The sequence below is a fragment of the Myotis daubentonii genome, chromosome 1, assembly GCF_963259705.1.
Source record: "Myotis daubentonii chromosome 1, mMyoDau2.1, whole genome shotgun sequence".
Classification (NCBI taxonomy): Eukaryota; Metazoa; Chordata; class Mammalia; order Chiroptera; family Vespertilionidae; genus Myotis; species Myotis daubentonii.
In genome coordinates this window covers 9,657,963-9,673,571 of record NC_081840.1, presented here as the reverse complement: position 1 = coordinate 9,673,571, position 15,609 = coordinate 9,657,963, and the positions used below count along the sequence as shown (strand labels likewise).

General features: G+C 40.9%; 1 protein-coding gene across 4 annotated transcripts in view; it reads right to left on the bottom strand.

Moving 5' to 3' along the window:
• The window catches only part of RPS6KA5 (ribosomal protein S6 kinase A5), a 129,559-nt gene that overhangs the window by 82,415 nt on the left and 31,535 nt on the right, over nt 1-15,609 (bottom strand). For all 4 annotated transcript variants that reach the window (XM_059688137.1, XM_059688130.1, XM_059688150.1 and 1 more), the window contains exon 2: nt 13,203-13,274. In XM_059688137.1, coding sequence (XP_059544120.1) covers nt 13,203-13,274 — 72 coding nt within the window. The remainder of the gene's footprint in view (nt 1-13,202; nt 13,275-15,609) is intronic.

The following is a 15,609-nucleotide window of genomic DNA, read 5'->3' as shown; positions in this document are numbered from 1 at the left end:
TGAAGAAACTAGCAATGCAGGTCCACAGTACAGAGCTATTGCTAGCCAATTCTTTCCCTTTAGGGAAGGAACAATGAGCTTTTGTGAAGTAACGCCTCTTAATTTGTGTATTAAATATGGTTCTTGGCAATGTTTCCAGGTGAAAGTGAACTCAGGAACCCTAGCTGTCTCCATGTTAGAACAGGAAAATAACATAGTGACATCCATATATGGCCACTGCTTTCTAATCTGCCACATTATGTGAGAATGAATTAGAATGCCTGGTCACATCCCTTTCCTCATATATAATTTAACCTGGGGAAAGATTTCTATCTTTCCACATGTGGTATGTCCTGAGCACTGACAATCAATCCACCTGCTTCTCCTCCATCTTCCCTCGTAGAATTTCATTCAGTGCAAGACATCAGTGTCAGAAATGAAACCAAACAAGAAATACACCCCCGGAACCCTACATTTCACTTGTCCTGCCCTTGGTAACTGGTATCCTTGTTAACAGACCAGCTGAACATGTATGGAAGTAATGCTGGAATAGCATATATCAAGCCCGTGTAAAACCACCACCCTTGAAAGGATTTTCCATGAAGCAGCTCATCCCAGAGATACTGCCACACAATCAATACAGAGAGTTCAATGGTGAAACTGACCATAACCTGGAACTTAAAAGACTCATCTGAAACATCGGATTAATTAGACCCCAGCAACACTGCTCTCCATCCCAGTGATTCTCTACAAGCTACCCTGTGTACAGACAGACCAACAGGGAGCACCTTCCTGGGACAACAGGGGTAGCTAAGTAAGACTTTACTCAGAAAGACTCTACATTGAGGTTTAATCTGTGTGACACTTTTTAAAGAGACTACATAAAGTAAAATTAGTTTTTTTCAAGAATATCTCTGGATCTTTTGTAAAAAAATGCTGTTCTCATAGTATTTAATGTCCATACTATAGGAGCCTTTTTATAACCGTAGTGCTTGTTAAAGTCTCTGTAGACCAGTTTTTTCAAACTGTGGGCCATGACCCAACAGTGGATGATGTTATTAATTTTAGTGGTTCCAACCAGCATTTTAAAAACTAAAATAGAACAGAATATACTAAAAGTGTTTAATGATATTTGTCTCATATATATATATACTAGGGGCCCGGTGCACGAAATTCGTGCACTGGGTGTGTGTGGAGGGGAGTGTCCCTCAGCCCAGCCTGCCCCCTCTCACATACTGGGAGCCCTCAGGCGTTGACCCCCATCACCCTCCAATCGCAGGATCGGCCCCTTGCCCAGGCCTGACGCCTCTGGCCTAGGCGTCCGGCCCGGGCAGCGGGGACCTGCAGCTGCAGGGGAAACCGCGATCGTGGGCTCCGCTTTAGGCCCAGGCAAGGGACCCCTAGCTCCTGAGACTGCCAGCTTTGATCGTGTCCAGCTCCCATCGCTGGCTCCACCCCACTTCCTGCTATCACTGGCCAGGGCGGCAAAGGCACCTGATTCTCCGATCATGGCTGGGGGGCAGGGCAAAGGAGGCCCCAGGGCCGCCTTTGCCCTGCCCCCCAGCTCTTAGCTCCCCCCTGGGTTTCTGATCACTGTCAGTGGCAGGGGGCTTCTTCCTGCTTTCCCTTTCGCCACCCTGCATTGTGCCTACATATGCAAATTAACCGCCATCTTGTTGGCAGTTAACTGCCAATCTTAGTTGGCAGTTAATTTGCATATAGCCCTGATTAGCCAATGAAAAGGGTAGCTCGTACGCCGATTACCATTTTTCTCTTTTATTAGTGTTGATATATACATACACACACACACACACACACGAGATTCGGTGCACAAATTCGTGCACGGGTGGTGTCCCTCAGCCTGGCCAGTGATCAGGGCCAATCAGGGCCGTGGAAGGTTGGCAGGGGGCGAGGGAGGGGTGAAGGGCCATGGGAGGTTGGCTGGCTGGGGGGAGGGGCCACGGGAGGTTGGCTATGGGAGCGCAGCACTGACAACTAGGGGGCAGCTCCTGCATTGAGCGTCTGCCCCCTGGTGGTCAGGGCACATCATAGCAACCAGTCATTCAGTCGTTCGGTCGCTTAGTCTTTTATATATATAAATAGATGTATGCACATGTATATGTACATATGAATATGAACAAATCTGAGCACATGGGAGGAAAAAAAAGAGGGCAGTATAGGATAATGGCTAAAAATAGACTGGTGCCAGACTGCCTGGATTTGAATCCTAGATGTGCTATTTAGAAACTGTGTGACCTTGGGCAAAATAGCTAAGGTGATGGTCTCAATTTCTTCATTAGGTACAGTAACAGTTCCTACACCATTGTTTTGGGAATTAAATAAATTAATATAGACATCTACAATAAGGCTTAGCAGATAATAAACACTATGTAAGTGTCAGTGGAAAAAGTTTTATGTGTCTGTATTCTATACACATACATACACATACTGAATTGCCATAATAAACTGTACCTATTTCATCCAATGGGTAACAGTCAGAAAAGCTTGAAAGCCACTGTTCTAGAAGAATTCATATGCCTTTCCTTTAAAATATATATATTATATAGACTAAAGAATTTTCCTTTATATTCACCTCTTCTTAGCCTCAGAGTTAAATTTAAGACTCACTAACAACTATCTCATTCTAGGTGTCTACATCTATTTCACTTTCTCTTCTTTTTATTTTTTTAGGTTCCTTTTCCTCCCCTATCTTTGAAAATGCTACTAAGTATCTTTGAAAATGAGTAAATTTCAAAACACATTTAAAATAAAATGTACTTGACTTTACAGATTATCAAACCGAAGCATTAATTCCTAAATTCCTTTACACAACAGATATCTTAATTAGAAACTAAATTCCAAATATTAAAAAGTACCAATTAAACTAAATATTTCAACATAATTTTAAAACAAAAAAAAGGAGAATTTGAGGCATTTAATATAACTATTTTTTTTAGCCAATTTGCTAGGATTTGTAAAACCATAAAAACAAAATTTCTAATATTAATAAAAGTAGAATGATTACAACAGATTAATCCTCTAATATATAAGAAAAAGATGTGAATGCAAAATATGCTTGATTAAGTAAATAGATGCTTTAAGTAAACAAACCAGACATAGTAAACTCATATGAAATAGTGGGCAGTAATTTTTGTGAAAGAGACTAAGGTAGGCCATTGCACATCCTCTAAGATATATAATAATGAAGACTGGGAAATCACATAATAAAAGTACCAACATTCTAGATTTAATCCGATTTTAGTTTCTAAATTAACCAAGGGCCACTGGACTCATTTGCTTAACTACTTTAACGATCAAAATTAGTTGTACAACTTAATCAGGAACACAAATCAGTATATTTTCTCATGAAGAGTAACAGCTTCTAAAAAAGGATTTAGTATGAAGAAGGTTGAAAATTTAAAAAAAATTGTTACAGGATTAACTATCTATGGATTCAATATTGCATTAGCTTGAATATTCAAAGACTGATTGCATAAAAATCTTCTAGATAAGCACTTTTTAAATTTCAGAGAAAACACCAAAACACCACATCCATTAACCCAGCTCATAATTGCATGTATTTACATATTAGCTATGGTCAATTCCTGACTTTCTCCATATGAATGATCCACGTAAACCATAGGCCATTTCTTAACCCCAACCTCAAATGACTTGAAAACTAAAGATTCCAGTCCAGCAGGAAAGAAGAAAAAGCCACAAAGGAAATGGTGTCCCACTATGAGGTCCACACTTGGAAATGACTACCCCTGGATCTGATCACCAGAAGACGTTACTAAAAGAAAATACAGGAAAACAAGGAAATAAGGACTACTAAGAAGCACATTCATAAATCATCCTCTGGTTATATCTAACTAAGCTGTTTGCCTAGCTAAACAGTTATGTCTTAATGGCCAGGGTTAATGACCATCCGTAATAGATGCAAATGGTGCCCTGCCAAGGCTGGTGCACCCATACTGCTTCTAATCGCCACAGCTGTCCTCTTCACAGCCTCACCTGAGAGGTTACAGCCACCATTCCCTACCCCACCCCAGCCAAGCAGCCTGCAGCCAATGACTAACATGGGTACAAAAGGCTTGCCTCCTCACTCTTGCTCCAAAACTTTCCATAGGTTCAGGCTGAACCTAGACCCCAGCTGAGACCACGTGCTGCTTAGGCTCTTCCCCTGCTCTGATTCCTGCAATAACCACAACCCTGTCCCAGGCTTGGCTTCTAGTGACCAATTCAGTAATACACTGAACTGAATTTACAGTAGGGAGACCATGTCAACCAACATCATCATATGGAATCACCTTTTGATTTTGGCATAAAACATCACAAACATTTAACCTCTCTGACTTCCATACACACTGTAGGCTCACACTGAAGCATAGGGTATAGTGGGTATGCACAAATGCAAAGTTATAAACACTTTTGAATGACAATTTTGACAATTTAATGAATACATGCTTTTAAAGGTACTATTTTTAATAGGGATACTTTCCAAACACCTAAGAGAATAAAATGACAAATGATGACTAAGTCATCATACTTTTTTAAAACAGTCTTCTACATTTACATAACTCAACCAAAGTTTTTTCCATCACCAAAAAGTAGCTGTCTTTAAGTTGCCTAGTGCATTGTCTAGCACCCTCTAGTGGCAAGTTACCAGGAGAACTAGAATTACGTCTTATTTAATAAATACAATGGTTTTTGAAAAGTTTGCAGTAAGAACAAAAACATTTTTAAAAGGGTGTCCTATCGAGGATGCTTTTCATAGAGTCTGGGACCAATGAGTAAAGAGAACATTTGGAAGATGGCCCTCAAGGCTGGGCTGAGCAACCCACCAGAGAGTCTACTAGACAAGTATTTCCACAGAACAGCTTGCAAGATCTGCTGTAGATTAGGTGACAAAAAAACAAAACAACAACCCCTATATGATAAGGAAAAAGTGACCTTCTTATGAGGGCACCAGGGACTGAGGCACAAATGGTTACTGCTCATCAGACATGACAGGAGGCATGGCATTTTGAATTTCTATGTTCTGCAAAGGTTTCATAAACCCAGAAATAATTCTATGTTAAACAAAGACCAGGTTAATATTATCCAACCTGCAAGTTTTGATGTAATACATATATTTTAAATGCTCAATACTCTATCTCAGTACCAAAAACAGTACTTGCCTCTTAATAAATATTTATGAAAGAATGAATTCCAACAGCAATGGGAATGGACTGAAAGGTTTTAAATAGAGAAGTGACATGCACTTAAGAAGGATCCTTAAAAAGATCACTCTGGCTGTGGTGTGGAGAAGGGATTAGGAGAGACCAGCCTGAAACCTGGAAGATCTTTTGATGGCTGTATTTCCCTCCTGCTGGATATATTTCAGGCTAATAAAATATTTGCTAAGAAATGATATTCACTTACATATTAAGCTAATCTGAGGCCTTGGTCATGCATTATATTAGCTCTTTTATTTTTTTAAATATATTTTTTTTTATTGATTTCAGAGAGGAAGGGAGAGGGAGAGAGAGAAACATCAATGATGAGAATCATTGATCGGTTGCCCCTTGCACGCCCTCTACTGGGGATCGAGCTCGCAACCCGGACATGTGCCCTTGGCCAGAATCAAACCTGGGACCCTTCATTCCACAGGCTGACGCTCTATCCACTGAGCCAAACCAGCTAGGGCTATATTAGCTCTTTTAGAAACATGGCTTCTTTCCCTTACAGCTATATAAATAGCTAAAGTTTACATTGCATTTATTATGTGTCAAGCAATCTAAATGCTTTATTATTCATTTTATGTATATTTTAGCATAATACTGTTAACCCAAAATACAAAAAGGTTAACAACCTAAAATGTTTGAATAGTTAAGAGACGACAAAGAATAAGAAAAAAAATATTTTCATTTGACATGTTATTTTTAAGATAACTCATAAATCAACTTCTTAGAAATTATAATAAAATTTCAACATGTCATTTATAAGACATTTTTTATTTGTTAGATTTTTATTATTAGAAATAAAGTCCTAACTGGTTTGGCTCAGTGGATAGAGCATCAGCCTGTGGACCGAAAGGTCCCAGGTTCGATTCCGGTCAAGGGCATGTGCCTTGGTTGCAGGCACATCCCCAGTAGGAGGTGTGCAGGAGGCAGCTGATCAATGTTTCTCTCTCATCAAAGCTTCTAACTCTCTATCCTTCTCCCTTCCTCTCTGTAAAAAACCAATAGAATATATTAAAACAAAACAAAACAAAATCTTATAACAACATTGTGAGATAGGTATTATTAAATTATACCAATAGGGATTTAGGCTCACAGAGTTCATTTGATTTTTCAAGGAAGGCAAGTAGGCAATGATAATGTCAAGATTCAAACCTGAGACTTCTAAGTCATCCTCAATACCCAAGTACCTCACAACCAAAATTGGGAGGAGAAATCAACCTCGCTGCCCCTTTACAGTCACAGGGCAAATTTTATCTTTTTGTCATAATGACTAAAGATCTCCAAAGTATGGATCATGTATGATGAATAAAAAAAATTCAAAGACAATACTAAGTTCTTTTAGCTGAGAACTTCATGCTCCATTTCATTAAGCATTAGGATTAGTAATAATGCACACAATGGGTATGTTTAAAGACTTCTTCTATACTTAGATGTCTCAAAGAAAGAAAAATGGTCAAAAGAAAGCTGCAGAAATAAAAATAGAATTGTTGTTCCCACAAATAATCCAAAATTTCATCATGAAACAAAATAATTCTAAAATATGAACCAAAGACATTTCCTGGATGTGGAAGTATCAACCGCAAGAATAACGCTAGAGACAGAGCATAAATTATATACTTGGTAGACTTATACTTCATACTGTTACGGATATGGGAATGGGGCAGGGCAATAGGGTTGGAAAAATATACAGGGGTGATCTTAAGCGCTTACCATCTGGAAGAAAAATAGCAGATGTGAAGGAAAATTCAGAGAACCACTCAGTGCTGCGTTTCTTTTAAAAACAAATTTTTTAAATTGATTTTTAGAGAGAAGAAGGAAGAGGAGAGAAACGAACACCAATGTAAGAGCAATTGCAGATACCTGCTCTGCCTCCTACACGTCCCTACTGGGGATCAAGCCCTAAAACCCGGGCATGTGCCCTGACCAGGAATAGAACTGGCAACTTTTCAGTGCACAGGACCAAGCCCAACCAGCTGAGCCACACTGACCAGGGCAGTGCTGCATTTTCTACAAAAGAGCTTCAGTGGCACAATTCAGAGAATGAAGCAATCTGGGCAGGATCTGGACAGGCAGAAAGGAGGAGCATGAAAATGAGGGAACAAGACAAGGCTGGGCATCAGAGGGTGGGAAAGTACACATAACTGGAGGAGAGTGAGGAAAATTAACTGAACTAGAAAGTAAGCAGAATATGATGGTAACGAGAAAAGACAGGAGAAAACAGAGCTAAGCCCGAAAGCAAGGCAAGAATTTGGACTTGAGCCCTGGCCGGTGTGGCTCCATTGGTTGGGCGTCATCCAACCAATGCATCAAAAGGTTGCCAGTTCTATTCCCAGTCAAGGCACATACATGCCAGGAGTTGTGGGGTCAATCCCCGGAAGGTGGGGGTGCAGGAGGCAGCCCATCAATTTTTCGCTCTCACATCGATATTTCTCTCTCTTCCTTCCTCTCTAAAAATATAAGAATCTATAATAAGATTTTGGACTTGCCCTATCCAGTTTCGCTCAGTGGATAGAGAGTCCCCTCCTGGGATCGATTCGGGTCCAGGGCACGTACCTTGGTTGCAGACTCCTCTCCGGCCCGGGCCCTGGTTGGGGCTCATGCAGGAGGCAACCAATCAATGTGTTTCTCTCACATCGATGTTTCTCTCTGTCTTTCCTTCTCTCTTCCACTCTCCCTAAAAATCAGGGGAAAAATATCCTCAGGTGAGGATTAACAAAAAAAAAAAAAAAAAAAAAAAAGATTTTGGACTTGAAGAATTAACTGGGAAAAAAATGGCACTCTAAGTTCTGAAAACTGGAGAATAGAGCAATAATGTTGAGTTTTAATGTGGCTGCATATCCTATCTAATAAAAGAGAAAAATGGTAATTGGCGTACGACGATACCCTTTTCATTGGCTAATCAGGGCTATATGCAAATTAACTGCCAACTATGATTGGCAGTTAACTGCCAACTATGATTGGCAGTTAACTGCCAGCTATGATTGGCAGTAAACTGCCAACTAAGATTGGCAGTTAACTGCCAACAAGATGGCGGTTAATTTGCATATGTAGGCACAATGCAGGGAGGCGAAAGGGAAAGCAGGAAGAAGCCCCCTGCCACTGACAGTGATCAGAAACCCAGGGGGGAGCTAAGAGCTGGGGGGCAGGGCAAAGGCGGCCCTGGGGCCGCCTTTGCCCTGCCCCCCAGCCATGATCGGAGAATCAGGCGCCTTTGCTGCCCTGGCCAGTGATAGCAGGAAGTAGGGGTGGAGCCAGCGATGGGAGCTGGGCACGGTCGAAGCTGGCAGTCCCGGGAGCTAGGGGTCCCTTGCCTGGGCCTAAAGCGGAGCCCACGATCGCGGGGCCGCTGCAGCTGCGGGTCCCCGCTGCCCGGGCTGGACACCTAGGCCAGAGGCGTTAGGCCTGGGCAGGGGCGGAGCCTGCAACCGCGGGGAGCTGGGGGTCCCCTGCCCAGGCCTGACACCTCTGCCGGAGGCCTCAGGCCTGGTCAAGGGGCCGATCCGGTGATTGGTGATCGGAGGGTGATGAGGGTCAACTCCTCTGGCCGAGGCATCAGGCCTGGGCGGGGGGCGGAGCCGGGGATTGGGGGGAAATGATGGTCCCCTTGCCCAGGCCTGAAGCCTGGGTCAGAGGGGTCAGGCTTGGGAGGGGGGTGGAGCAAGCGATCAGAGGGAGATGGGGGTCCCCTGCCCAGGCATGATTCCTGGGCCAGAGGCCTCAGGCCTGGGCGGGGGCCAGAGCCAGTGATCAGGGAGAGATGGGGGTCCCCTGTCCAAGCCTGACACCTCTGGCGGAGGCGTCAGGCCTGGGCAAGGGGCCGATCAGGCGATCGGAGGGTGATGGGGGTCTATGCCTCTGGTGGAGGTGTCAGGCCTGGGCAAGGGGCCGATCAGGCGATTGGAGGGTGATGGGGGTCTGTGCCTCTGGCCGAGGCATCAGGCCTGGGCAAGGGGCCGATCCTGCTATTGGAGGGTGATGGGGGTCAACGCCTGAGGGTTCCCAGTATGTGAGAGGGGGCAGGCTGGGCTGAGGGACACTCCCCGCCCCACAGACACCCAGTGCACGAATTTCGTGCACCGGGCCCCTAGTTATTTTATGACAGGATATGTATAAAGTATATAAAATGGAAGAGAAAACTTGCAGGAAGGCAGAGCAGTTAAGAGAACAATAAAAACAATGCACATATAAGGTAATATGAGTTGATGGCACTAGGGACAGAAAAGAAAAGGTTATTCTAAGGATCATTTTGATGGGAAAAAAATAGGATTCTGTGGAAAACAAAATAAAAAAGGTCAAAATAGAGAAGGATCAAAAATTATTTCCAAGTCTCTTTCTTAGAAAACTGATCAACCAATTAGTGATAGACCAAAAGAAACAAGATAAATAAATCAATACTGAGTAAAAGACAATTTTTTTCATGAATATTACATGCATGTATCACATCAAAAAGTAAACCTTTTCTATTCCAATATTCCACAAAGTCTTCAAGATATTGGATGAATAGCATTTTTCTAGTGTAAAATTTATAAAAATCAATTTATCAGAAGTGTTTTCAGTTTCACTTCCACAGAAAACCTGACATGACACAAAGACTTCTATTATTCTAACAGTGCTGTAAAAAATTATCTTAAAAAGGTAATGAAACTGAAGATTAGTGGTGAAATTTTGAATAAAAATTAATATTTTATTATATTCATAATAAAAGTTTCCACCTACTCCATTTAGTCATCGAAACTGTGATTTTAAATATAGGAATACCTACAGTGACATTTCATAATTATCCCATCGTCTTTAAGCAAGTATATTGAAGCTGACAAAGAGGAAGAGCAGGATCCATGGCTAACAGTACACCAATTATATATAGAACAGCAGAGAAGCATAAAATGGAAATACAAAAGTAAAATGTTATTGGTAAACTCTTTCCTCACCTTTAAAGAATTACCTTTAAGACCTGTGATCAAACCACTCAAAAAGTTGAGGCAGATAATGAGACAGAGCCCCAATGTGTGGAAAGAAAATACACACGAGGTTTGATTTTACAAATTTTATATTTAACTGGCCTATAATATTCCTTCCTCACACTCTCTTTACCTGTTTTTTGGAATCAAGGTTATACTACTGGCCTCATACAATAAATTGGAGGAGATAATCCAACTTTTTCTGTTCTCTGAGTTTGTAGAAGATTAAAATGATCTATGTCTCTAATGTTTGGCAGAACTCACTCTTAAAACTGTATCAAGTGTTTTTCTATTAGAAAGACTTGCTTACTGACCAATTTCTTTAAGAGTTATAGGACTGTTCAGGTATTTTATTCTTTTTCAATCAGTGTGGTAATTTACACATTCAAGTTTCATGTGCATGATAAAGCTTGAGGAACACTATCTCAGAACATCACTCCTATCATATACAAAATTATATGCTACTTTTGTCTAATATTTCAGTTTGCTACGTTTACCACCACAATTTCGACATTACAACCATGCTTTCACACAGACAATATTATTTAGATTTTCTTTGCTCATGAATCCTTTCTGCATCTCAGAAACTCTCCTGAGATCACTTTTCTTCTCCCTATATCTTTTAGAAAAAAATTTTAATGAGGACCTACTGGTAAAAAACACACCCAGCTTTTGTATATCTGAAAATGTCTATTTTGCTCTCACTTCTGGAAAAGTTTTGCTGGGTATGTAATTCTAAATTGACAGTTATTTTGTCTGGGCATTTAGCAGATATTCTTCCACTCTCCTATGGGTTTCATGGTCACTGTTGAAAATGTCATTAATTTAATTATTGCTCCTTCATAAATAAGTCTTCTCCCTGGCTACCTTTAGGGTATCTGTCTCTGGTGTTGATCAGTTTCTCTATGATGTATCTATATAAGAACTTCTTTAGCCCTGGCTAGTAGCTCAGTTAGTTGGAGCATCATCCTGTACACCAAAAGGTTGTGGGTCAATTCCCAGTTAGGGCATAAACCTAGATTTGAGATTTGATCCCTGGTTGGGTCACACATGGGATGCAGCCAATGGATGTTTCTCATATCAATTGTTTCTCTCTCTCTTCCTCTCCCTAAAATCAATAAAAACATACCCTTGGGAGAGAATTTAAAAAAATAATTTATTTATACTTGTCTGCTTGTGATTCACTCTATTTCCTAAACCTGCAAATTCATATGTTCAATCAATCTTAGTAAATTTTCAGCTACTGTCTATCTTATCTTAATCTCTTTTATAGATGCCATCTCTTTTTTCTCCATTCTATGTTCTGCATACTTTCCTCAAATTCATCTCCCAATTTGCTCTTTCTCTCTTGAACTATATCTCAGTTGCTAGTAAAACACCTACTAAATGTATAATTTGAATTGTTTTTTCACTCTGGAAGCTCTATTGGTTCTTTTTCAAATCTGGTCATTTTTTAAAAAAAATATATTTTATTGATTTTTTACAGAGAGGAAGGGAGAGAGATAGAGAGTCAGAAACGTTGATGAGAGAGAAACATCGACCAGCTGCCTCCTGCACATCCCCCACCGGTTGATGTGCCCGCAACCCAGGTACATGCCCTTGACCAGAATCGAACCTGGGACCTTTCAGTCCGCAGGCCGACACTCTATCCACTGAGCCAAACCGGTTTCGGCTGGTCATTTTTTTAGCATGCCTTGTTCCTTAATATTACTATCAAATCTCGAATTTTAAAACCATATAAACATGTATATCATATTTCACATCTAATAATTCCAATAGTCCCTGTGGGTCTAATTCTGCTTACTCTTTCCACTTCTTTCACTCAGGGTGCCTTGCTTCTTCTTCACAATAAGATCATGTTTTTAAGACTTTCTTTGGTACTTCTTGAAGCTAAACTTTAGTGGGGAAGAAAAATGGTCTGTCCCCTAAGGTTCTCTCTCCCCTTCCAGGGAAAGAGACAACAGGCCTGCTAAGGATGGAAAAAGAGAGGTAAAGGCCTGCTTTTCACTTCCACCTGAAGGAAGGAAAATGAAGTGGCAAGTTCTCCCAGCAGAGCAGCATATTCCGGGGGGAGGGCTAAAGAGACACTTCAGTTCTGACAAGCTCCGTGGCGCTGTGGCGGGGGTTGGGGGGGGGGGTGCGCGCGAGGAGGGAAACAGTGCAAAATGAAAAAGTGGGATGGTTTGTTCGTGAATTACTTAGAATTTTAGAACAGTGAAAGCAGAGCATTAAACCAAACGTGGGGCTCTTCTAAATGTAGGGATCTCAGAGACCTATGAGGCCCTGACTCTCAAGCAGTAAAAACAGCAGTACTAAGAATTCAGAAGACACAGAAAGTATAAAGCAGAAAATCAGTATCATTTAAAATCCCACCACCCAGGGATGACCACTGTTATTAGTCTGTATACCAGAGATTTTTTTTTACATACGTACACACACGTAGATATTGATATACATAATTTTTTAATATTATGGAAATGGTATATTGTACATTCTCTTCTGTTGCTTTTTGTAACTTACTACATTATAGCAGCTTTTAAAAATGTTAGTAAATACATACCTTTCAATCTTATTGTACTAATTATAGGACATATAGATCCATGTTCCATTTAACCAAACTCATATTGTTAGGTTTCTAAAGGGTCTTGAGCTTTTCATTATTCAAAATGATGATCATTGAATAACAATAAAGTTGAGGATTGAATGAGTCAATCAGTATAAAGCACTTAATGGAGTACTTGGCAAGTAACAAGTTCTCTATAAATGTTAGTGATTTCTTTAATATTGTCTCCTATGTAAACACTGAATTAATTTACGTTCCCAACAGCAGGGATTGATTTTTCTAAATCCTTGCTAATTCTTTCAAATTCTGCCTCTTGTATTTCTTCTATGAATCATTTGTTCAGGTTCTTTGACAGTTCTGTTGAATTCCTTATGCTTTTTAAATTTCAGCTGATTTCTATACTTGAACTATCAATCCTTTGTCATAGGAATAACAAGTACTTTTTTTTTTTCCCAAAAGAATTAACTCAAGACTTACCTCCAGTTCCTAGGACTTTCAGGAGCTCAAAATTTTCAATCCCCACCTTCTCTGCATGTCCTGTTAAATTTGCTAAAAAACAAAGAGAAAAAAGAAACAATTAAAGGGATCCGCAACAGGAGGAAGCCCCACAGGGGCTTCTGAGACACCAGCAATGTTTTATTTCTTGACTTGAGTGATTAAACCTGTGTTCATTTTATAATTGACTAGAGGCCCGGTGCACAAAAATTTATGCACTGGGGAAGGGGGTGGGTGGAGTCCCTCAGCTCGGCCTGCGCCCTCTCGCAGTCCGGGGACCCTTGAGGGATGTCCAACTGACAGCAGTCAGAAATCCTTAGCACTGCCACAGAGGCAGGAGAGGCTCCCGCTACCGCCGCTGCGCTCGCTCGCCAGCCATGAGCCCAGCTTCTGGCTGAGTGGCCCTCCCCCGTGGGAGCGCAGTGACTACCAGGGGACAGCTCCTGTGTTGAGCATCTGCCCCCTGGTGGTCAGTGAACGTCATAGCGACCAGTTGTTCTACTGTTTGGTCAATTTGCATATTACCCTTTTACTATATAGGATTTTTAAAGTGTACAGCTATGTTTTTTGTAATTTTCTGTATACTATACATTACAACAAAACTTTTGTTGTTGTTAATCCTCACCCAAGGATATTTTTTCCATTTATTTTTAGACAGAGTGGGATGGAGGGAGGGTGGGGGGGAAAGAGAAAGAGAAAGAGATAGAGTGTGTTGTGAGAGAGAGAGAGAGAGAAACATCAATATGTTGTTCCACTTATTTATGGGTTCATTGGTTGATTCTTCTATGTGCCTTGACCAGAGAATGAATCCACAACCTTGGTGTATCGGGATGATACTCTAACCAACTAAGCTACACGGCCAGGGCTTATTATTTGCTTTAAGTTACCTTTTCTGTTGTTTGTTTCCATGTAATTACTTTCCTGACTTAAAAATAATCATCTGAATGCTTTTTAGAATTTCATTTGTTTTCACACTGGCATTTTAGCTCTACCAGTTTGATTAGTGTAGTTGTTGCTCTAAGGATTATAACATGTTTCTAACTATTCACAGTCCTCTTATAGTTAGTACTGTACCATTTTACTTAAAATATAGAAGCCTCACAATCATCCTTTATGGAATAGTTATCCTATATAATAAAATTCTAATATGCAAATCGACCAAACGGTGAAACGACCGGTTGCTATGAAACACACTGACCACCAGGGGGCAGACGCTCAACGCAGGAGCTGCCCCCTGGTAGTCAGTGTGCTCCCACAGGGGGAGCGCTGCTCAGCCAGAAGCCGGGCTCACGGCTGGCAAGCGCAACGGCAGTGGCGGGAGCCTCTCCCGCCTCCGCTGCAGGCAGGTGGTAAGGAGAGAGGGGTGCCGGACTGCGAGAGCCCCGGACTTCTAGAGGGATGTCTGACTGCTGGCCCTGAGGGATCAGGCCTAATCCAGAAGGCAGACATCCCCCCAAGGGATCCCAGACTGAGAGGGCGCAGGCCAGGCTGAGGAACCCCCCCACCCTCTAATGCACGAATTTCATGCACCAGGTCTCTAGTATATTATATGGGATGATAACATATTTTATATGTTACACATTGCACAAGACAATGTCAAGTTTTACTTATATGATACAATTTATAAAGAAATTAAGAGGAAAGATTGAGACTTTTGCATTTCTGCAGATATTTATCATTTTCTGGTGATCTTTTTCTTCTAAGAATCCAAAATTCCATCTGGTATCACTCTTCCTCAACCTTGAACTTCTTTTGACATTTCTTGCAGTGTAGAAATGTCTGAGTTTTCTTTTATGTGAAAAAGTTTTTTGTTTTTTTTAAAAATATATTTTATTGATTTTTTTACAGAGAGGAAGGGAGAGAGATAGAGAGTTAGAAACATCGATGAGAGAGAAACATCGATCAGCTGTCTCCTGCACATCTCACACTGGGGATGTGCCCGCAACCCAGGCACATGCCCTTGACAGGAATTGAACCTGGGACCTTTCAGTCTGCAGGCCGACGCTCTATCCACTGAGCCAAACCGGTTTTGGCGTGAAAAAGTTTTCTTATCCTTCATTTTTTTAAAAAAAAAAATTGAGATACAATTCACATACTATTAAATTCATCCTTTTAAGGTATATAAGCCAGTTTTTTTTTTCTCTCTTTTCAGTATATTCACAAGGTTGTGCCATCACCACCACTATCTAATTCTGGAATCATCTTGATACTTGAAGGATATTTCCTTTTAATATAAAATTCTGAATTGACAGGCTTTTTTCTTCCTTCCAGCACTTTACATAAACTAGTTCTTCCATTTACTTTTGGCCTTCATAGTTGCTGAGGTGAAATCATTCATTAAATGGGTCCTTGCTTCTCTGTTTGTAATGTGTCTTTTCTCTTACTGCTT